Raw genomic sequence first — 24,895 nt, forward strand, 5'->3', positions numbered from 1 at the left:
CTCAAACTTTTCCACAGCTGTGAGAGGAAATGTTTTGTCTTCTTTTAAAAAAATAAAAAAATAAAAGCTGACATTTCTCAGAATGGCAAATTCTGTAGACTTTGGATAAGAAAGAGAGAGAGAGAGAGAGTACTACCTCAGTACATAATTAACTTATGGAAGTCACTACTCTGAATGATGATAGCTTTAAAAGGCTTTAAAGGGGGAGGGAAATCATGGAGGGATGGGTATCTAATTGGCTGTTGATCATGATGGTTATGTGAAATCTCCATATAAGGAAGCCACATACCACAAAATACCAGTTTACCACAAGGCATGTTTCAAGCCCTCCTCCTTGGCTTCCCTGAGGCATCTGATTGGCTTCTGTGGGAAGTAGGTTTCTGGGTTAGGTAGTCTGATCCAGCAGGGCTCTTAAATTGTTTTAATCTGTGTGCAGTGACATCTCCCAATTCATTACTCCTGCTCTTGTAATGAGAAGTCCTGATTATAATTTGGAGAATGTGACTAAAGTGTTTGGCCAATGCTGACATGTCTTGCATTGGTGGCTGCATTGCATTACTTGAACATTCTCTCTTGTGCCTGGCATGTGTTTCCATAGGCAGATGATCATAAAAGCACTGTAATTTTTTGAGAGTATTATGAATCGAATCTATATCTATATTCCTTTTAGGGAATGTGGTTATTTTTAAATTCACAAACATAGCACAACAGGGGTGAGGAACCTGTGGTCCTCCAAATGTTATTGGATTCCAAGTACTATCCATCGCAGTCCAGTACGGCCAGTGGTCAGAGACTTCTTAAGGACCATTGGTTCCCCACTATGGTTCTAGAGAGAATGTTGCTTTTACCCTTTACATTTGAAAACACCCAAATGCCATGTGTTTAGTTGATGGAAACAAGCCAATGTTCAAAACTCCCATTGTTTTAGGCACATTTTGTGACAGGGAATTTCATTAGTGCGAGCAGTTTCTGGGCACAGTAGTGCACCTAAGTTTTCCGATTAAAGCTGCAGAGTGGAAGGAAAGGACAACCTTTTTCTGCCTCCCCACTTCCAGCTACTCTGAAGACTGGAAAAGAGACCCTCTTAAGAATATTAGGGGGGTGGGCAAGGGAAGGACTAGACCATGTGAAAAATGGACATAATATTTTAGCTGCAGTTCATTCATTTTCAGCTTTGTATTCTTGTTATACTTGTTATATTCTTGTTTGTATTCTTCTTGTTGCGCCCACAACCTAGGTGTATGGTGCCATTTAGCTCCTAGCTTCAGTTTCTCAGTTTCTAACACTGAAACAAGCAAAGAGCTCTGGCACAGACACCAAAACAGAGCAACAGCTGCAGAGAATGCAGCATGGAAACATGTGTTGGAGATTATAGATTTGTTCTAATGTAATTTATCTGGAAGGCTGTGAATGTGGGAATTAAAATGTGACACATAGATACCAGAAAAGCTACATGTGGAGTGCCAGGGCAGAGAAAGATTAACTGGGATGTTTGTTTTCAGCTGTAACGTTGAGAAGGGATGTGGAAAGAAGAATGCTAAGGTCTTTTGTCAGGTGCTCTCTATATATGTTTTCACATTTGTGACTGGAATTTCCTCTATTCTCCAACCTACTCCATGGAACTGCATTGCATTCTTTCTTCTTTACCTCTTCTCCCTCTGCTCCTAAATAAATATCAGCCACTGCTCTGTGTGTGGGTTAGCTGGTGTTTGTGGATGCTAAATTCAGTCATTTTGCAGTATGTGCTAGAGTTTGGGTATGTTTTATCATTTGCTGTGGGACTGAGGATGTGTTGGATTTTAAATCCATTGCTTCTTTTGCATGGCTGAAATATTTTGCCTGAGTTGAACTTTAGGAATGTGTGGAATTTTGGGGTGGGACTCGGAAGTCACTGGTTACAAGGTGGCTTCATTATTTATTTCTTCCTTATGCAAGCACTTGGCTGTCATTTTCACCCTCATTAAAAAGGTAAAGGGACCCCTGACCATTAGGTCCAGTCATGACCAACTCTGGGGTTGCGGCGCTCATCTCACTTTATTGGCCGAGGGAGCCGGCGTACAGCTTCCGGGTCATGTGGTCAGCATGACTAAGTAGCTTCTGGCGAACCAGAGCAGTGCATGGAAATGCTGTTTACCTTCCCGCCGGAGCGGTACCTATTTATCTACTTGCACTTTGACGTGCTTTCGAACTGCTAGGTTGGCAGGAGCAGGGACTGAGCAACGGGAGCTCACCGTGGTGCAGGGATTCGAACCACCAACCTTCTGAATGGCAAGTCCTAGGCTCTGTGGTTTAACCCACAGCACCACCCGCGTCCCTTCACCCTCATTAGCACAGCGTAAAACAGCATTTTCTTCTCATGAAGCATGATAAGTAAAAATATTTGCCACATCTTCTGTTTGACATTTTTCATGATGTCTAGTCCTACCTCTGCAACAGAATAGCATCCTGATCTTAAACCACACCTAACAAGATGCTAGGTAATAACCTTTAAAGTAGGGAGTCTGAAAGAGATAGATATTTCAATTCCTTCCCCTGACTTTCCATCTCTTATTTGAAAATATTACACAAGTGAAGCACTCCCTCCCCATTTTTAAAAAGATTTTTTTTTTGCCTACTCCAATCAGCTATAGCAAGAAAATCTTCAGCAGTGCTCACAAACATTTCTCTTCTACCTCAAGTCCGTGCACAATTATGGTTTTTTCCCCATTATTAAAACCTCAGAAAACCATGGTGGGAGAAAAGATAGCCACCCCCCCAACCCTTCACAATTTTACTGGCTGTTCAAAATCTGTAAAAGAAAGATACTGAGGCTATAGGTTTGACAGTTTCTAATAAATATCATCACACAGAAAATTAATATAGATTTAGGAACTGATATTCAAACCTTAAACTTCAGTTGGCCCGGGGGGGGGGGAATGGAATTGGGGCAGTTAAGCTATTAATTATGTGGCTGATATTATTAGCACAACTTGTTTTCTTAGATGTTAGGCCATTTCAAAGCACACATAAACGAAATATGGATACGTTATAGGATTCTTGCTGGAGGTGAAACAAGGCTGTGGTATTGCTCACTCTGTAGTCTTTTGATTGTGCAGCCTGAGTCCAGCCTCTCAATTTTACACTGCAAATAGGGCTACCCCGATTTTCCAATCGTATATCTGCCAGGGATTGAACAATTCAAAATATTTGGAAAGTTATGTCTCTCCTCCGCTGGAGCAGAAGAACCCCACTCATCTGCTTTTCAGCAACTGTCTAGCAAAAATATATTCCTAATCTCTGCGGGTAAATCTGAATGGTCAATTGCGTTTGTCTCTTCCTCATCCATTCACATGATTTATCATCCCTTGATACTGCTGTCAGCAACAATATAACAGAAGGGCTTCTTTGAGGTTGGTAGATTATCTGAATTCAGCAGATATAGTCAATACTGGCATCAAACAGCTAATATAATTTTGAGATTTCAAAATGTCGCCCCATTTTGTTGCAGGGAGTTTCACCCATACATAAGGCATGCTAGTTCTCATATTTTTGTTTTAAAGATTTCTGTTGCATATAGGCTCAATTTTTTGCATTGTGTTTAAACCACGGGTTAGCAAAACATGCACAAACAGCAAGGACTGGCAGTGTGCCCTGGACTTGTGTGCTCTTCCCCTCTCTGGGTGGAGAACTTCAACAACTTCTCATTTTGCTTTCTCAGAAACATCGTCTTCTCTGGGCCAGGGATCATGTTATGACGTGATTTGAAGTTGGCTTGTTTTGAAACTGACTGCAGTTGGTTAAAAACAAGTAAACCTCTTTTCTCAGCACAACAAACAAAGAGGAATTATGTTGCTTTTAAGTACTGGTGCAAAATGGAGTGGGATTCAAAATTGTGAGATTATTTCAAGTATTGTAACTATCATTTAGAAAATTGAAATTTTAAAATTACCAACACACACACACACACACACACAGAGAGAGAGAGAGAGAGAGAGAGAGAGAGAGAGAGGGTCTCTGGGTGGTACAGTGGTACCTCGGGTTACAGACACTTCAGGTTACAGACACTTCATCTTCCAGACTCTGCTAACCCAGAAATAGTACCTCGGGTTAAGAATTTGCTTCAGGATGAGAACAGAACAAATTAAGTTCTTAACCCGAGGTACCACTTTATTCACCTGAGTTGGGCTCAAAACAAACTTATTTAAATTAATGTTTCTAACTTTGTCATGTTCATTAATTTCAGTTGATCTACTCTTGAGTAAAACTTAGCTGAATACCCTCCTCTGTCATCCCTGCATGACAGATTTGTCATATGGTTTCTGAAATTTGCTAACAGGCACAGACATTGATTAACAAATTTGGGCTAGTTTGTTAAACTAACAGGTGGTTGCAGTTGCCACTGATCCTCCTTGTGAGTCTTTGGCAAAAACAAAGTGTGCAAGGGAAAAGCAAAGAGTCATATTTATGCTGCACATCATAGTATGCAAGTAATGTGGTCAGATGACAAAAGCAGGTTGGGTTGTTCATAAGTACCACAGGGAGGCGTCTTCAGAGGCAAAGCAGCATTCATGTACAGATATGATACCTATTCCATGAACTTATGGTAATACATTTAAAGGGCCAAGTTAGTAATGTCAAAAAAAAAAAACACCAATGAAGGATGCCAATTTGGACTGATGAGAAGGGACTTAATCCTTTCACCCTGTGCAATTCAGTTTCCTAGGCTATCATCTGACCAAATTGCTTTGGGGACTTGGCATATGGATAAAGTTCAGTTTCTTCCTACCCCCACCCTCACCCCAAATAAGATGGCCTCATCATAATCTGTGCCCCACTACATTTAGGGACATGAATCATTAAATTCTAATATCAAGATTAATTTGGCTCTGAGTTTTGTCAGTGCAAGTAGATAAATAGGTACCACTCCGGTGGGAAGGTAAACGGCGTTTCCGTGCGCTGCTCTAGTTCGCCAGAAGCAGCTTAGTCATGCTGGCCACATGACCTGAAAGCTGTACGCCGGCTCCCTCGGCCAATAAAGCAAGATGAGCGCCGCAACCCCTGTCACGACTGGACCTAATGGTCAGGGGTCCCTTTACCTTTGTCAGACAGAGCAAGTGGAATCTGCAGCAATATGTTGCAGCGTGCAGTACTCTGGTCCCAGGCTCCATTCTATTCCCCCTGCCCAATGGTTTCATACTCTCCCGCACACTCCAGTGATGGCCATGGCCACTGAGCATGCCCAGTCCTCATTTGACTGTTTCTGGAGTTAGATTCCCCCCCCACACCCATTAGTTTTTGTATGTTTGTTGCTTCTGCAAATGCTGGGGTACCTGCCTTGTCTGTGGATGTTGCTGTTTGGCCACATCAAGATCAAAGGCTCAGAGAAAGGATTCCTTATTACAGTGGTACCTTGGTTTAAGAACAGCCCTGTTTACGAACGATTCAGTTTACAAACTCCGCAAAATCGGAAGTAGTGTCCTGGTTTGTGAACTTTACCTCAGTCTAAGAACGGAAGCTGAACGGTGGAAAGGCACCAGCGGTGGGAGGCCTCATTAGGGAAAGCGTGCCTCAGTGTAAGAACGGTTTCAGTTTAAGAACAGACTTCCAGAACGGATTAAGTTTGTAAACCAAGGTACCACTGTATAGCATGGTATTTTTCTGAAACCGATGCAGAACTTCAGAAAGTGCCCCCTCTAGTGATCAATGAATATCACATTAGCAAGCAGTGCCTTTTACATAAACTATGGAAAAGAAGGTTTCGTGTCTGCTTTTTTATCTAACAGGTATTTGGGGATATTCTGTTTGAACTTGCTGATCAATGAAATCATTAATCAGGTGGCTTTACTTCACCACATGACTCCATCCTTATGATTGCATTGTCTAGAAACTGAATCTGAAACTGACAACAGGGTGTTGCTGTGTCTATTTCTTACCACAGCTACTGACATTCCAAGACACAGGTAGCCTAGTCACAGTAATGCATTATAATCTAACTTAGAAGTTGCACAATCTAGTTTAAATCTTTGTGTGTATGACTTGCATGAACTGATGTAAAAGCTTTCTTTTATCTTTAAGCAACCAAGTAGTGGGCTGATTTCTTTGTACACATGGAAAATGGAATACAGACATAACTGTAGTCTTGATGTTTCACCCCCAGTGGGGAAGTTTCCCTCATTTCACAGTTCAACCGAAAAGTCTTTTGGCAGCTAAAATGTAAACAATTGTGTAGTAATTATTTCCTTCTTATAACAGCTCTGAGACATCAAACACTTAATTCTATGCATCAGTTCACATTTTGATGCCTTCAGCAGTTTATAAATATATAGATGGCTTTTCCAGAGAAGCAATCAAGCTGTTTGTCAAAAGATTTCTGATTACCAAAAGAATTTTACAGTTCGACATTGCTGGCTGTTTAATTTTCAACCATCTTTGTATTTGAACTTCTTGGCATTGGCTTGGGTCCAAAGAACACGTGGGCTAGTTTGCCACTCACAAGGAAGCCTTTCGACTTGTGTGCCTCAGAGAGCAGGCCCCAAGCTGCTAAAGCTTTAGAAATATATTAAGAAACTTATAGATAAAAATAAGAATATGAAGCACTTCTAGGTGTGTTTGTTTATTTTAATTGGCTTCACTGTGGGAATAAAGTCTGTGTTGTGCTTTTCCGATTGTTCTGTCAGTGCAAGCTTTTTGATTTGCCAGGTCAAATGATCTCCCCTCTTACTCCTCCCCACCCCCCAATCTTGCTATTCTGGAAGGCTTCTCCTGAACCTCTCCCTGTCACCTGAGCCTATTTGTGGGAGGTGCAGGGCAGAGAAGAGGGAGGGAAATCTCTGTTGCACAAGCAGAAGTCCTTTCACAGGGCTTTTGCTGATGGGTATTATTAGTTGAATCCCATCTGTGTAGTTTCTGCCCATCTCACGACAGATTCATAAGTTTAGCAAGGCTTGCTATGCACCTGAAATACATGGGGCAGCAACTAAGCATCAGAGAAGATAATCCAAGTCATTCCTAAAGAACACTTTCTTTCATCCTGATTTTAAGGATATGGTTTCTGAACATGACAATATATTGAACTTCTTAAGAACGGTGAAAAGCTCCTCCAGTGCCTTTGGGAAAGCGTCTTTTCTCATTTCTTGCCCAAATCAGGCAGTGTTAAATCAGCCTAAAATATATTTCTTCTGCTCAATATGAAGATCCAATTACTTGTGTGTTAGTAAAACCTAACCTTGTGTTTAAACCGCTGATGATGTCTAGCTGTTACAAGTGTTCTGGGAAGAAACTTTCAGAATTGTACACTTCAAGCAATTTATATTCTCTCTTAATACATGCAAACATCTAGGACCCTGATTTCTTGCAGGCATGTCCTACCCACTGAATAATGAATACGATCACCCCTACTGATTGATTTCAATCTTGAGCATGTTTTCATTTTTCTTTATTAATTCATTTAGAAGATAATCCCAAATATGGAGTTACGCTTGGCTGTTCACTGCTGGCTATCTACCACCAGAAATAGATATCCAGCAATATAGTTTTGTATAAATTATTCTTGATAAACAGAAAGCAATACAACTGACGAAGATAGCTATCTGTTAAATGGAACAAAGTAATCTGATAACCATATTAGAAGGACAAAATGTCTAGTGAGATTGCAATCTTCAGTTCCTACTCAGCTGCACCAGCAAAGACATTTTTTTTAATAACCTGATACCAATCTGAAGCCCGCTTCTAATATGCATAAACTTTTTTGTTCTACCAAATAATTAATATAGACCTAATCCCTCTTATCTGATTGATGTTGGAGCAGTAAAATGGTGATTACTCAGTGCCTTATTACTGACCTGCATTTAAATTGCTTTGATAAGCATACTTTGATCAAAGAATAGAGACTTGGGATTTTGAGTGTATTTAAAAACTAACATACTTTAAAGTATGACTATTATTTTAGTATGCTACTGGTATTCTTATAGGGTTGTTGTAAAAATAATAATTAAAATGGATTTGCATGCCAAGATGTTCATGTGCTGCTTTGAAACATAACATATGAAAACAAAAAGCACAGTAAGTCAATTGAAGTATTTCTGTTGCTATTACATGCACGGGGAAAATATTTGTATATCGAGAAAACGAGTCCGTAACAGGATTATAGTGAAAGTCCAGCAACATTAAATAATCAAGCTGTTTCATATCAGTACTAAAAGCATAGCCATTCAAACAGTCCAGCAATTTAATGGCATTTAGTAGGATAGATAATAAAGGATTTAATCAAGTACTAATCCAGCCTACAGACAAATTAAATTGGTGCATAATATTTTAGATTCAGTGAGGAAAGTGTATGTAAATCAAATTACACCCAAGTACTCTTCTGGAGCATAATATGTCGATAGACCAGGTCACTATCATATTGTTTTGTTTTATGTTTATTAAGCAAATGGCTTGTAAAGGGTTCTTCGAAATATACATGATTTTCCTGAAGAAAACAGATCATGATCATTGAGTCATAATGAAGTAGACTCAGTTTTCTGCACTGCCTTTCCTCATTTATACAAGGCAGCTTAAAAAAACAACAGCTTCATGCAGAAAAGGTCAACCAATGGGCAGTATCCATCAAAGTAGTTCCATGAGCAAAAGGATTTCTAACTGTGCAACAGAACAATCCCCTCTTTCCTCTCCCTGCATGCACCCTAAATGCATTCTGGGGTTCCCGCCAACCCTCTGGACCAGATTTAGAGAAGGCCTGGGAGACCCATGGGGAGAGGAGAGAGAATGCAAACTCCTTTACACAAATGGAAATCCTTGCAATAACAGAATTACTCATTGGAAACCAACCAATAAAAGCCAGCCACAAATGTTTTATTTTTTCTTTTAAAAAATTCTGCACCATAAATCAGAATTAAAAATCAGACTACATAGCCAGGGAGACATGCAATAAATCCAACCTCTAAAGGAGGGATGTGGGAACCTCAGGCCCATGTATATCTCAAGGTCAAAGATGAATTGAATTAGCCAGCAATTGCAAAATAAAACATCACATGGGACAAGAACATTCAAAATTATTTTGAAGAAACTGCAGCAGTATATTCATTATATTGTCATTAAAATTGTGAGCCTTTAATCTTATCTGTAAGTGCTGTATATACTACTTGTCTTAAGACATTAAAAGGTTTATTCTCCTTTTTGACAATGCCATTCCCTGTGAGAAATGAAACAACAAAAAATAAAAATAATGCATGCACCACACACACACCTTTTGCATGAATATACATTTCAGTATAAGTGTCGAAAGCAACATTTCCTTATTTGAAAAGCTGTTTGTTGCTGAAGAAACAAAAGTATGCATTTGAAATATCCTCTTCCATGTGCAAAAATACTCGTGAACAGTCTCAAACCTCTTTGGATCCAGTCATGGTAAATGCATCAGGTTCTTGGGGCCTTCTCTGATGCATCAGAGCAGTATGAGCAAACTGGATTTTGTACTTGCAATACACCCACAAACTCAAGTCTAGTGCAGGTAGTGTGGTACCCTGGCTCTGGGTGATGGGAGTTATAGTCCAAACATCAGGAGGGCACCAGGTTGAAGAAGTCTCTGCTGGAAATAGGATTAGGCTTTTTGTAGGAGAATAACCACACTGCTTGCTGTTCAGCGGCCAGGACTCTGGTTACTTTATTTTGAAGTTGCCTAAAATAGGTTGAGGTCATTCTTGCAAAGGGGTGTGAGGAACAGGAATCTAGGTTTAAATATGTTGAGGCACGCTTGTCATGATTTATTGGAAACTGTCAGGTCTGTAAACAAGCCTGTTTGCAGTGATAGAAAACCTTCTGTATGCTTAAACATGGATTTCTTTGTGTTATGTGTACAGTGACGAACAAGAAACCTGCACAGGCATCTATTACAAAAGTCAAACAGTTTGGAGGTTCCGCATCTTTTGTCCGAAGGTCGCAGTGGACGCTTGAACAACTTCGCCAGGTTAACGGAATAGACCCTCATAAGGTGAGTAGTGACTCGTTCCCATTTAGTGATATTCTGATTGTGTGATGCTTCATATCTTTTATGCTTCCTGTTTTCCAAAAGAAAAATTCACCCATTTGATATTTTTTTTAAAAAGAAAACCATGTCTTGTCTTGGATGCTTTTTAAGTGCAGCCGTTTAGGACCTTAGGTATCGATTCCAAATGCTTTGATTTCCTTCGTAAACCTTTCTAGATTTCATCACTTTTCTGTTTGTTCACCTCTGCTATTTTAGGAAAAAGAAGTGTTTGGAATCCCAGTGTGTGTGAATGAACTTATCCTTACCTTGTAGGCTTTCATGTTCTCTGCTGCTGCTGCTGCTAACCTCCTCTTGTAATAATCTGAACCACTATTTTGCCCCAGTGTTGCATTGGGAATTTAATTCATATATCCAGGCAAGAAAACTTGTCCTCTTAACTAAACATATATCTTTATCGTAAATAATGCTAGAACCAGTCCAAAATAATTAAAAACTATAGATTTCAGTAAGGTGTACCATTTTTAACCCTCATTCTTCCTGCTGTCTCTTTTGTTTGTACAGTGGTGTCTTGGTTTACAACCATAATCCGTTCTGGGGGTCCGTTTGTAAACCAAAAAAGGTTGTAACCCAAGGTGCACTTTCGCCAATGGGGCCTCCAAAATTCTTTTGTTTGTAATCCCAAAAAAGGTTGCAAACCGGGACACACACTTCCGGGTTTGACGTGTTTGTAATCCAAAACGTATGCAAACCAAGACATATGCAAACCAAGGTACCACTGTACATGGGAGACAAAATGATGTCTGACCCCATGCGTGCTAGAGAGTGATGATCCTGCTGATAGCATGCTAGAGGCACAGATAGGACCATCTACCTGCTGCTTCAAAGCAGCACTGGCCCAATGTGGCACCTGATGATGGATCACACTACTGTAGCTTGACAAATGGCCATCTCAGAACCAGATTGATTCAGTGACCTAGATTGCATGCAGCATTCAACCACAGTTCAAAACAGGGATAGTCAATGTTGTACCCTCCAGGTGTTGTCAGATTTCAGTCCCCATCATCCCTTGCCATTGGCCATGCTCGCTGGGGCTGATAGGAATTGTACTCCAATAACATCTACAAGGCACCACATTGGGTACCTCTGATTTAGAATTAATTGTTTTTCTTTCCTCCACGGCTGACCGTGCCATGTGAAGGAAGGAGGAAAGAAACAACGATTGTATTTGCCTTGGTGTGTGATCCTGAAATCCTGGTTTGCTTCTGGCTAAGATTCGTTCTTGGCTTTAGCATTCATGACTTGTTTGGAGAAAACAAACGACAAGTCAGGTTTACACTCTTAAGTCAGACTCTAACTCATTTCATCCGCTGTACAGTGGTACCTCGGGTTACAGGCACTTCAGGTTACGTGTTTTCGGGTAGCACACCGCGCCAAACCCGGAAGTACCGGAACGGGTTACTTCCGGGTTTTGGCGTATATGTGGGAGCGCTGAATCAGACCCGCATGTGTGCAGACGTGACACCGCAAGTTGAGAACGTGCCTCCCGCACAGATCATGTTCACAACCCAAGGTACATCACAATCAAGAGCAGGGAAAGAGCAAAGCACTTGTGAGCATTATTTTTATTCCATACGATTTATATACCATTTGATTGTTAAACTGTGATTTAATCAGGGGTTTGTTTGTTTGTTTTTTCAAAATATGGCTTAACTGTAGGTGTGAGCTGGTGTTTGACTCTTCGTATTAAATGGGAGTGGAGTCAGCCAGGTTAAACAACCTCATGACATCTGCTGCTGAATTTCCTTTAGCAATTTTGCTGACTTTTGTAGTAGTTCTAGTCATGATATTCTACATTATAATATGGAATTGCATACATGACATACATTTTCAAAAGTTGCAAGAAGCTGGGCTATATATAATCACTGTACATCATTTTCTTTAACATTTGCTTTGGTTTTTTTAAAAATATATATCATTTCTCCTGTAATTCTAATATTATTCCTTCTAGGATTCCCCAGAATTTGATTTACTATTTGAAAATGCTTTTGACCAATGGGTAGCAAGCACAGCCTCTGAAAAATGTACATTCTTTCAAATTCTCCATCATACCTGTCAGCGGTACCTTACAGACAAAAAGCCAGAATTTATTAATTGCCAGTCTAAAATTATTGGAGGTAAGTCTTTGTGTTTTGATTTGAATGGGTGGCTCAGCTCATTTCAGATCATTATACTAATGAATTCTTCTAATGTTTTATGCCTAAAAATCTGCAGTGGCTGAGGCAATCTGTCTGGGTTTCAGTGATAGTTGTAAATATAGTCGTTTACATGAAATTATCAAAATCTAAAGCAAATAAAAGCTTTTATAAGTTGATCTGATGGGTCTTAAGCCTAGATTTCCCAGATTTCTAGCTACTTGTATGTAGTACCTCTTGTTTCAAAACTGCAATTTACCTTGGAAGAAATATTTCCTATATAATTATTTCTTTCCTGGCTTTAATCTGTGGTGCTTTAGTGCATGAGGATACTGCCTCCAGTTTGTGTCTTACTTCTTCCAGATATTGATTTGAAAGGCTGAAAATTTAATTCCTTTCTCTGCTGATTTTGTTCTTTCCCATTTAGCAAACATTGATTTTGCCAGTGTTTCTTAAAGAGCTAAATTAGAATAGGTGTTGTCGAACAATAGCCACTTTCATTTATGCACTGCTTTATTATGCCAAAACATCTTCGTTTATGTACCAGCCTTATTGATGTCAGCAGAGCATGCAAGTGCAGCCGTGCATGTTGTTGCTTCAGATAACAGAAATCTGTGTGTTACTCTCCCAGGGTTTGTGATAGATGTGTTCCAATATCTTCTGGTTGTTTCCAATGAAATCCCTTGTAGTCAGATTTGCTAGCTGTTAACTGATTGAATTGGCCATTGAAGTCTTTAAAGCAGCTGGAGAAAAACAGGCCACCCATAAACTTCTGCACCAAGTTTACTTTTTATTTGCTATCTCCTGGTCACCAAAGAGAATCTGGCAGCACAATTGAAAACTGCTCCAGAGCTGCTTGTCATTTAAGATCAACTGAACTTCAGAGATCCAAAATGACATACAGTCATACCTCGGGTTTAAGTAGCTTCAGGTTGAGCATTTTCAGGTTGCGTTCCGGCAACCTGGAAGTAACAGAACGGGTTACTTCGGGGTTTCGCCGCATGCGCAGACGCTCAAAATGACGTCACGTGCATGCGCAGAAGCGGCGACATGCGCAGACGCACAGGCGCGGGTTGCTTTCTGCTTGAGATGCAAATGGGGCTCCGGAACGGATCCCGTTCGCATCCAGAGGTACCACTGTACTTGGTAATGCATTATATAGTTTAATTTTTCTTGTTAACGGTATGGTGGTAAAGAAAGATGTAAATTGACTAAGTAAATTTTATGTGAAAATAGTTTTGGAAAACTGCTATAATGGAGTATATGGAAACTCAGCTAGGGGGATTCGAGGAAGTCATTTAACAATGTTAACAAAAGTGGAATCATTATAGCAAGGATAAATGTTTGTTTGCTTGCTTTTGATGTTTTTTGTTTGTTATAAATTGGAAAACTAATAAAAAAATTGGGGGGGAAAAAGGTACAGTGGTACCTCGGTTTTCAGATGCCTCCATAGTCGAACATTTTGGAACTTGAACAACGAAAACCCGGAAGTAAATGTCTCGGCTTTTGAACGTGCCTCCAAAGTCGAACAGGAAACGTGGCTTCTGTTTTGAGGCTTCCACTTTCAGTGTTCAGTTTTCGAACGTTTCAGTACTTGAACGGATTACATTCAAGAACCGAGGTACCACTGTATTATCAATAGGAAATGCTTCTTTAAATCCATGTGACCAGAAAAAATAGGAATATTTGGTGGTGTTGGTACTGCTATGGTTAGCCTATTATTCATGGTCATTTTTGTACACAAGGTCTCTGTTAAAGAACTTCTTAATGCTTATCTCTAGAATTGTGGGAAGCAAAGGGAAAGGATGGTTGGATTGAATTATACTAAATAATTGGCTTCCTGGGTTTCACTTGATGCCAACTATCCAGGGCAAGTACTAGATCCACCAAAGGTCCAGTGCCCTTCATGCCTTCTTCCTTGCTCAAGTGAAAGGCCATGGGCACAAATACACGCTGGAGCTTCAAACACGAGGAAGTAGCATTGGCATCTACTGTCAGGGAAGAGTTAGAAGTTTTCAGTTTATCAGAGGGAGAAAGCATTCCCCAAGGGGGGGAGGGGAGCAGTGAATCTAATAGAAGGGAGCAAGAGGAACAACAGGGAGGGACCGGCTGTTCACAGGAAAGGCAAGGGTTAAGTTCTAGCTCACATTGGGAGGAGGGGAGATACAGGCCAGCTCTAGCCAGGAGGTTAGAAAAAAGAGCGGGAAAACGAAGGGAAAGGCGCCTTCGCCATTTTGTGGGTGGCTGGTCACAGAGAAGCAGAGCTCAGAAGGTACAGTGGTGCCCCGCAAGACGAAATTAATTCGTTCCACGAGTTTTTTCTTCTTGCGAGTTTTTTGTCTTGCAAAGCACGGTTTCCCATAGGAATGCATTGAAAATCAATTAATGCGTTCCTATGGAGACCGCCTTCAGACCAGGTCCGGGGACAGTCTGTCCCCGGACCTCTTCTGAAGGCAGGCCGGGGGAGAACGGCAAGCTCCGGGGACAGAGGTGAAGGGGCAGCGCTCCTTCGCCTCTTTCCTCGAACCTCTTCTGTAGGCAGGCGGGGGGAGAACGGCTTTTCTTCCCACCACCAGCCTTCAGAAGGCTGTTCTGAAGGCTGGCGGTGGGAAGAAAAGCCCTTCTCCCCCCGCCGGACTTCAAAAGAGCTGCGGGAAGTCCGGCGGGGGTCCAAGGGATTCCCTCCCAGCCCGCCCCGCTCCGCTGAAGTTTAGAGGGAGCCTGTGGGGAAAAACTCAAAAAAAAATTCGTTTTGCGAGAAAGGCCCATAGGAAAATTTGTCTTGCGAAGCGGCTAAAAAATCAGAAAACCCTTTCGTTTAGCGAGGCATTCGTCTTGCGGGGTACCACTGTATCTGAAAGAAGTGACTCTGAGGAATAATAGTTAAGAACTGTTTATAAGATTATTTTGTTAATACACAATAAAAAGTTATAAAAGAACAAGAAGCGTTTGTGTGGTGATCTGAAGAGGACAACGACCAGTACTGACATCTACGTTGAGAAATTAGCCTTTAGTGACATCATTCTGGAGCAGGATCTTTTGTGCCTCCTCATTTCCTCTTAACAATGCTTTTGGCATGTAACATAATATGGGCAATATCAGTTCCAGAACTGCAATGCATACTTCTTAAACATGGTATTTTGTTCTTTTCCATAATATTACATTAGATTAAGTGGAAAGGTGATAAAGAAATGGGAGGGAATGGTAATAAATGGGTGATAAAAGGGGTGGTAGAATGTGTAGGGAGGTTTTGGCTTTATTTTTGTATTTTGATGTCAGAAATTATGTTGAAAGCTGAGGCACAGGGATTTGCCCTTTAACTTGTACTGAGAAGACAGAATTCATTCAGTTTTTCTGCTCTCTATAGTATCCTCCTCTAGCACATAGCTGAGTCCCTTATCATCCAGAGTTCCAGCTGCTTCCCTAGCCAGTAGGTGATGTGATGGACAGACCTGGGGGTCATCCTCCTGGAGACCCTGTAGCCAATCGTGGCAGAGTGGTAAAACAACAAATCAGGAATGGGGTAGAGAGTAAAAAGGTAGAATTTGACAGTTTAAAGGGCCAATGATGCCTGGCTAGAGAAGCAGCTGGGAGGTTAGAGGTTTGTTAGGCAGGACACATTGGTTTAACTCGGGAAAGGAAGAGATCCTTGAACGGGGCTAGAGATGGGGTTTTTTAGAAAGAATTTGATTTATTGGAAATAAGTAAAGTTTTTAATTGCATCTGTATAATTAAGTACTGTACCTTTACTAGCAAAACCACTAAGCTTTATCCCTCATAGAGTGAGTACTTTACAGTTTTGTTCCCATCATGCCCTCATCTTTATTTTTCCCCCAGTTCAGGAAATAAATGGTCATAGGACACTCACAACACTAAGAGTCCTTGTTGCTGAATTGTAGTAAACAGTTCCTCGGCCACAGAATCTATTAATTCAGATTTGTTTCTGATAGGGATTGTCTTAAGTTTAATTCACTGAGGCCCAGTAACATGACCTCGCTCCCTCCTTTACTAAGGGAGCTTGCCACAGTTAGCCTTCTTGGTTTTAGCAATGTGCTCCTCAAATGCATTTTTAGTGTCCCTTATTATATGATTGCACATATTTTGCCTAGAAATGGTATGCATGTGCAGTTAGATTGTTTTTAAATTAGGAAATGAGAAGGCAGTCTTCTTATTTAATCAGCCATTACCTGGTGTGTAGACCTTTGGAAACCACCCCGGTGCACATATTGATTTACTGAGTGGCCCTGGCAAAGCCACAGTTTGTCAGCCTCTACTCACTATCTGCAATAGGGATGTTATGACTTATGATATAAAGCACTTGACAAATTGAAGTGCTATATAAATCCCTAAATAGATAGACCATTAAGTTGTGAGCATTGCAGGCTCAGGAGGCCCTGCCAAGACATCTCTCATGGCACCAACAAGATAAGATTTCACAGACTTTGCTTACAATTGTTTGGTGCTCAAAAGCAACATTTTCTGGTTTAGGAAATTTCTGTAGTAAAGCAGCTATTTTCTTCCTCCTTTTGACTTGAGGCTTGGTGTTGAAGAAGGTGCATATCTGCTTGAAATGCAGTAGCCTTTAGAAATGTAACTTTTCCTCTGCAACGGAGCATTGATTATTAAATAAAAGAGCAAAATTGTTATCTGCCCATATTGTTGTAGATGGTTGCTTAGCTGTCAAGAAAAAAAATCATCCTAGTTTTGAACTTTGCCTAAAATGTTGGAAATTGTGCTAAGGGAGTTGCTGCAAAATAGAAATTAAAACTTATTTGAAGTATGTCAAATAATGGTGCTATCCAGTAGATCCACTTAAGTATTGATTTCAGTGGGTCTAGCCTGAGTACGATGTAGTTGGATATCTCTCACCATGCATTTCTGACATCAACATTGTGGCTTGCTGCTTACATTTTAGGGCACTGTGAAACTGGATAACATTGGTGATTATTCCCAAGGTGGATATGGATTGCTGTTAAAGCAATACCTTTGCTGGTTGCTGTTCAAGATATTTTTCTCTTGGCACATCTACCATATAAGTAGTTGGTGAGAATACAGCAAGACAGGAAAGTTAGCAGCAAGGCCCACATATATCACACCAGACTCTAAACTGAAATACTGCTTTTTCATTATTTGCAGTATTTCATCCCATAGTAGTTTCAGGTTACTTATTCCTATCTGAGTACATTCCTGCCATCATTTTTAACTCAGAAATGAGCAAATCATTAAGCTTTTGCACGTCTCTGAAGAAAAAAATGCAGTTATGGACTATTATAGTCATGGTTATTAAAGCTAAAAGCATGACACTAGTGTTGATTACTTGATTGTTATTTTTGTAACGTTCTGGCTAACTTTAGGTCAAATGGTGTAATCAATCATTTTACATTACTTCTGTTCTAAGAAAGCTGATATCTGTGCTATATTCTTAGAAGCTGATTTATTGTGGAAGGATGTTATAGCTCATTTGAGGAGACTGCCATTAAATCGTAGATGGTAAGAAAGGTTCTCATTCAACAATATTTTCGCCAGTAACTTAGTTTTATGCGCTGCTATTTCAGCATTATTTTGCATAGCTTTCCCTAAGGTCCAAGAACTGTAGCTGATATTAAAACTGGCACAGCATCGCTAGTAATTTACCTCTCTCCTAGAAGAGGGTTTTATATCCAAAATACTCTATCAGCATATTCTGCGATGAATCCCTCAAATTTGGAAATGCCACTGTTACAGTCTGTAATGAAAGTCAAGAGCCTTTAATTCTTTCTGAACTGATGTCCTTGTTCTGCAGTAAAATATCTACTTTTAATTATTACTTTGGGCCCTCAGTTTCTGAACATAACAAATCCCCCGATGTTTCCAAAATGTACATTTCCCTAGAAAGCACCCAAAGCAACAATCCTAAGTGTTTATAGGCAGACGTAAATCCCATTTGGTTCAGTGAAGCTTATTCCCAAGGTGGTGTATCCCACAAAGCTCTACTCAAAGTAGACCCATTGAAATTAATGTACCTTATCCATGTCTATTAATTTAAGTTGGTCTGCTCTCAGAATAGCTAATGTTTAATATAAGTGAAGGTCCTTTTCCAGAATAACTTACAGCTGTTGCCAGATCAACGTAAATCACATTGGGCAGTTCTGGAGTGCAAATTTATTTCCCTGAACTGGTTCTTTTTTCCCTCTCCTTCAGCATACGTTGCAACAAATTGCTTGTTGAATACAGGTGGTTTTGGGGGTGGAAAACAGAATGTGGATTAACACCCACCTTCCAGCTTCATGACCTTGATTCAGATCAGGGACCCTGTGACTGCTGTTCATTAAAAAGAGAGAGAAATCCCAATCAGAAGTTGCGTGGAGTTTGACCCAATTTCCTATTTACACTTGGATTGTTTCAGTAAAGGTAGCTAGCATGTGAGCTCCTGAAGAACACAGTTGCTGACATCTGCAGGCAAAGACTAGGACTGCAAAGTTTTTTAATGGAAGGCGTGTAGAAAAGTGAGAGAGCAAAGAACTGGGAGGTGGTAATTGGAATTCAGCAGTGGGCTGCTCACTCTGCTTCCTGCTCCCAGGAGAACATCAGTTTTCCTACTAAATTGCAAGAACTCACTGGCTCAGACTCTGAGAATTCAAAAAGCACACCTACCTTTGCTTCCTGTAACCTTTTTATCCTGGACAGCTGGCTGGAGTTACTAATGGATTATCCAATTCTATTTCCTTGGAGGATATTTTGCCACTGTGATAGTTAATGAGTCATTTGCTTTTCACCAGCCAAGTATTGGCTTAGATTAGCAAAGAATCCTATAAATAGCCCACAGGGTGATGCTGATAGTTTCACAAAACACATTTTTTAAAAAATCCATTTGGATTTTAGATTCATTCGAACTTTCAAAAGTGCATACACACACGTTTGTTTGTTTTTTTAATTTTTAAAAAAGAGCAGAAATTTTATTCTGCTAATCTTACATGAGTCTTGGTGTGTTCTGATCCAGGCAGACCAACATGCAAAGAAACTGAAAGCAGATCTTGAAGTTCTCATTCCATTCATGTGACAGAAGCAGAGTGAGACTTACTGCAGCTCCTCCCAATTTGTTCTAGTTTAATGTGACATGAAGCCATGGGAATTAACTCTCTTAGGATTGGTTTACTGGGTGAGAAGTGGTATAAAGACCCGTAAAATCTGCCCTAACGTTTACTTCCACTGGAACATGCTGTTTCCACTGTAAGTAACCTAATACAGTATGTTTGTGTTTGATAGTGATAACTACCATGTTAAAAATGAGGAGGTTGAATGTTTCAGTAGGCATATAATGCCATCTAGGATTCAATGTAGCCTGGCATCTTATTTAAAGGGATTTTTGCCTATGCATTCAGCATAGGCAGTTTTCCTGGCTGGTATTCATCTACACTAACTTGCTGTACCAATAAGGCAGTGCAATATTGGTGCAGCATGATAAATGCCTGCATGTGTCACAGTGGGTACCGTCTTTAGAGGAAACATCTCCTGCTTTGGACACTTGCTTGAATTGCCACATCACTTGTAGAAGAGGCATTCCCCAAACTGACGAATTCATTATCTGGTGACCTTTACAAAGTATTGCCTGAAACAGCCTGTTTTGCACTGCTTCACTGCAGGGCTACAAATACATTAAAACATAGATATAGATATTCATGTCCGTGTTAACATCCCATGTTTTTGTAAGTTCTGAGTCATCCCCCACTGTTGGCCAAAAGGGGCAAAATATCTCACAGGAGAGCTGTCTATACAGAAACAGTTTCTCAGCAAAATTTGCTTTCATGTTCATTGTAAAACTACCCTATCCTCTGATATTCAAGGAGGTTAAAGTGTTCATATAGCACTGCTACTTTAATTCAGACATTTGAGAAGCTTAGCTGATGAGGGTCAAGGCGATTTCCCCAAAGGAATGGGTATGTTATTTTCAACTTAGTTTGCTCTGGCAGATGCTAAGCAACGCATCCCACTGAAGTTTCCTTGTCAGAAGCTGAAATTTTTGCATGTCAGAGTTCATAAACTTCATTGCTCTTCTCAGTAGCACAGAAAAGCACCTTGTTAGAAAGTGGTTAGGCAGTTTACCATGTTTTTGGTTTTCTTCCATGTACTAACTTAACCAAAACAAATAATCTAAATATAGCTGTTGCCTCACTGTTAGAGCTAAGAAGTGCTATCAGTTGCCATATTGTGGACATGTTTGTGTGGAGTCGTTGGAAACCAAAACAGGTGGAGACAGGAGCAGGGCCACACCCCCAAATCTCAGAAACAATATGGGGCCAAGAACTGTACATACGGTACATGCTAATCTGGTAACCTGTGCCTTCATTATCTCAATTCAGGCATTGCCTTTCCTGGTTAAACAAATACCTGTGGGCAGGAGAGCAGATAGAAGCATGCTGGCTTAGTCCTGGCTCTGTTGCCCTCCATGTTTTCAAAGACGTCTGTCTGCAATGGGGGAAGCCTCTTGTACTCATGGAGATTTCTCATGTGATTTTCCATGAACTCTGATTTTCCAGAATTCTGAGCAGGACCTTTTTTTAAGCCGGAACTAAACAGAACTTAGTTCCCCACACCTCCCAGGTGGGCTCCATCAGTATCCATCCCATCAGAAGATGTCTGAATAGGGATATTGGAATGAATGTTTCTACTGTGTAAATGCTACGAGCACGAAGTGAGAGGTTAGAAAATAAATAATGTTTCAACCTCTCGTGAATTTTTGACCAGGAATGCTCTGTGAAGTTTATCACCGGGGCAAATATTAAAGCACTGGCATGAAATGAGAATGCAGGTCTTGGTTGGATGATGGTATTATTTGGGTTCATGATATGGTTGTTGTTGTTGTTTTATGCCCCACCCATCTGTTCAGTCTGTCATTTCAACTTGTTGGCCTCCTTTGTTTATTTTGCCTAATTGGTTTTGGATCTGGGGAATTTGTGTGTTTTTATTCATAAGAAAAGTTACATGTTCTTTCTCCAGGAAGGTGAGGAGACAAACTTAGAAAATATTGAAATGTTGAAGTAATGTCTTCATTTATCTAATGGCCACAGGTCTATGCAGAGTGCAGTCCTTTGTTTGCCTTCATAAGTGGGTACAAACACCCATTTCTCTGATTAAGGAGCTATCTGTTAGGATTTATTCATATGGACTTTATTCAATTTTTATTCAACTTAGTCTTGTAAAACTTTCATCTGTGAGGAATACATTCAACCTTGTGTTTTATCATATTTTGTTCCTTCAATGCTATTGCTGCATCTTTCTTTAACCTTATTCAGATTTCTTCAGTAAAGGTTTTAAAGCTCTTATTATTCTTGTCTCTGTCCTTCATTGATTCAGTCCTCTTTAGTATCTTTTTCACTGTAGTTTAGATAGCTATTGGCAATAGCCTGAACTCAGAACCATTCTTACTGTGTCCTTTTGAAGATCATAGGACTGTTTACAATATAAAAACACAAAAATGCATAGCATACGAAAGAGAAAGGGGGGAAAGACACATACACTGCAAATTTTTCAGAGCTATTACTGATAAAGCTGTCCTGAATAATTGGTTTCTATTAGTTTATTCCGATTATTTGTTGACCAGGTCTTTATTTTGACAATAAATAATCTAGGAGTCAGAATTCTAATATTTGAATTGTTAACCACATCACGAAAATGCCCAGGCAATACCTTTGGTGCTTAGAATATTAGTAATTACTTTCTGGAAATGGACACCACTGAGATGTCCACTTATAAACGTAAGAAACCTTTAGTGATTATTATTACTATGAAAACATGGTTTGTAAATCTGTTTTATTATTTCAGTCCCTGTTGATGAGAGAAACATGGGATAGCTAGTGAAATGCCATCTTGGGCATATGTGTTGGGTGTGTTGTTCTCATCCTCTCCAGCCCAGTCTCCAAGGCTTAGGCTCATTGTGAGAGGCAGGTGTGCACTTTTTGCAGGTCCTCTCTAAACTGCCTGATCAGCTGAGTGAGCCTTTGTTGTCTGGTTGACTCATGTAGGACTCAGACCTGAGTTTAAATGCCTGCTCAAGTACAGATCTGTTAGGTGGCCACTATCACTTGTCATTCAGCTTCTACCTCCAATCTAAAAAATGGGAATTAACCTGCCTTCCATGATCTACCTTCCTTACAAGTTTGTTGCAAAGGTAAACAAGCTTATAAATGAAGGTCCTATGTTCTCTTTGCATTATTGAGGGGTAATGTTAATTAAATTAATGGTTTAATACTCTAAATGTCATGACGCAGCATTGTCTTTCCAAGAGTTACTGCCTGTGACATAGTCCCTCCTGAGTTCCACTGCAAGGAAGACAGAAAGGTGAGACAGCTACAGTGTGGTTTCAGTTGTGCGTAATTTTGTGGGAATTGCTGCTGTGCTACATGACTGTTCAGTGCAGGCAGTACTGAAGCACCTCTGCTCTTAAATTGTCTCTGAAATGTGTGCAGTGGAGAAAAAGAGAAACCTCCCTGTAGCCTTTCTTGTTTGTACTACTTGGCTTGGGCTATTTGATACCTAGTGCAGAATTAATGAGAGAATGGCGGCACTGTGGAAGACCTGTCAGTTGATTCCACATTATGGAGGGAGAATGAATTAGAAATACAGCCAGTGTGTGTTTAAATGGCTCTACTTGAGCACCTCTAATCAAATAATAGGGCTGCATATTAGGCCATATTATATGTCCCTATAAATGCATAATTTATTTGCTTACTTATTTAACAAAATTTATGTAACCTTTATTTAACAAAATTAATACATGCAGTGACCATTTTGTGTGGGAGTTGCATAGTGTGGGTACATGGCTTGGCATTTTTCTGCATATACCCTGGCTGTTAGTTAGACCTTAGCCCTTCCTATCTTGCCAGATAATGCATTTTAGTATACATAGATTAAGTCTGTCTGGTTTTATCACCACTAGTTGGTCAACAGTTCTAATTCTACACCTGCCATATTAACAGATGTGATTTTGTGGAATGATGTCCTGTATAGGAGCCTCGGGATAACCAAACTACTTCAGGATAGCTTAGTCTTATATGATCCACACACAAGGTACAGCCATGTGGTAAAATCAGCATCGGGTAAATAACAAAAAAACTTTTCTTTAAAAACCATAAACACACTTGGCACATTGATTAAATAAGTTAAGATTTAATGACACCCTTTCATGTTTCTCCTTGCTGTCTTTCAGTCTATACTCACAGTTCTGTCTGTTAAGGACATTATCTGACTGTTAGCGACTATTAGATGCATGTTACCAGATATATAAATGAATAGCTAGGATGAAAATAAAATCTATAGCGAGCATTTAAGTTTAGTTAATTGTAACAGCTAAAAAGCAGTGTATGGTTTGTGTCTGTCAAGCTAATTTCACATTTCATGTAATACGCCATACAATTCCCCCGTTCCACTTAGCTCAGTTAGCATTTATCTCTCAATTCATGTATGTCTCATTGGCTGCTCTCCTGTACACAGCTATACTGCTTAAATCCCTCTTAAGTCAATGGGAATCAATCAGCCTAACTGTACACTAGGTTAAAACAAAAAAAATTTGTCCTTCCAGTAGCACCTTAAAGACCAACTAAGTTAGTTCTTGGTATGAGCTTCCGTGTGCATGCACACTTCTTCAGATACAAGAAGTGTGCATGCACATGAAAGCTCATACCAAGAACTAACTTAGTTGGTCTTTAAGGTGCTACTGGAAGGAAAAAAATTTTTTGTTTTGACTATGGCAGACCAACACGGCTACCTTTCTGTAACTGTACACTAGGTTGCCGCTTTCACCTTTATAATATTAAGCTGTTAAGAAGAAGAAGAAGAAGAAGAGTTTGGATTTGATATCCCGCCTTTCACTCCCTTTAAGGAGTCTCAAAGCAGCTAACATTCTCCTTTCCCTTCCTCCCCCACAACAAACACTCTGTGAGGTGAGTGAGGCTGAGAGACTTCAAAGAAGTGTGACTGGCCCAAGGTCACCCAGCAGCTGCATGTGGAGGAGCGGAGACGTGAACCCGGTTCCCCAGATTACGAGTCTACCGCTCTTAACCACTACACCACACTGGCACACATAAGGCTTACCATATGTGCAAAAGAGCTCATAGCATATAGCAAGCACTTTATTTTCCTTAAAAAACACATTTCAGAAGAGTATACACTTGTTTCACCAAGTCTTATATCTCTTTCTGAGCTTAACTATTCTCTTGATGGATTGTGTGCCTTATTGTTCTCATTTGCATGTAACATTAAGCAATAGTTAATGCTAAGTTATAGTTAATAAACCATCATTAAAACCAAGGTATCTCACACAGTCACTCAAACCATGGTTTGTACATCACAGAACAGTTTCTTTCTCCTCCACTGTTGAATTTTAACCTGTTCTACACTAGTAGCTTTGGAGCAGTGACAGATCCTTAACCATAGTTAAGGAGAGAGGTCCAAGTTCACACATAATACTAAGCTATGGTTAATGTTAAGAAAAGTTTATAAACCGTGGCTTAATGTTAGATGATCAACTTTAACTTTAGTTAAATAAACCATGGCTTATAAGCTGTAGCTTATTGTAATGTGTGAACAAGGTCAGCGTAGCTGTTTATTAAACAAAACAGAAGGCTTCATAATATCCTAGTACTTGTAGAATGTGAGAGTTTTAAAGTTCATGTATAAGAACTTAAAAATATGTACACAAGGAAATGATTAATCCAATTTGCATTACAAAGCAAATAACCTACTGTGATAGACTGTTACA

At 39.9% G+C, this 24,895-nt stretch overlaps 1 protein-coding gene across 2 annotated transcripts in view; it reads left to right on the forward strand.

Annotated features, from left to right (window-relative positions):
• The window catches only part of STXBP6 (syntaxin binding protein 6), a 93,193-nt gene that overhangs the window by 58,320 nt on the left and 9,978 nt on the right, over positions 1-24,895 (forward strand). For both annotated transcript variants that reach the window (XM_053381379.1, XM_053381389.1), the window contains 2 exons: positions 9,840-9,970; positions 11,976-12,141. In XM_053381379.1, coding sequence (XP_053237354.1) covers positions 9,840-9,970; positions 11,976-12,141 — 297 coding nt within the window. The remainder of the gene's footprint in view (positions 1-9,839; positions 9,971-11,975; positions 12,142-24,895) is intronic.

The sequence above is a fragment of the Podarcis raffonei genome, chromosome 1, assembly GCF_027172205.1.
Source record: "Podarcis raffonei isolate rPodRaf1 chromosome 1, rPodRaf1.pri, whole genome shotgun sequence".
NCBI lineage: Eukaryota > Metazoa > Chordata > Lepidosauria > Squamata > Lacertidae > Podarcis > Podarcis raffonei.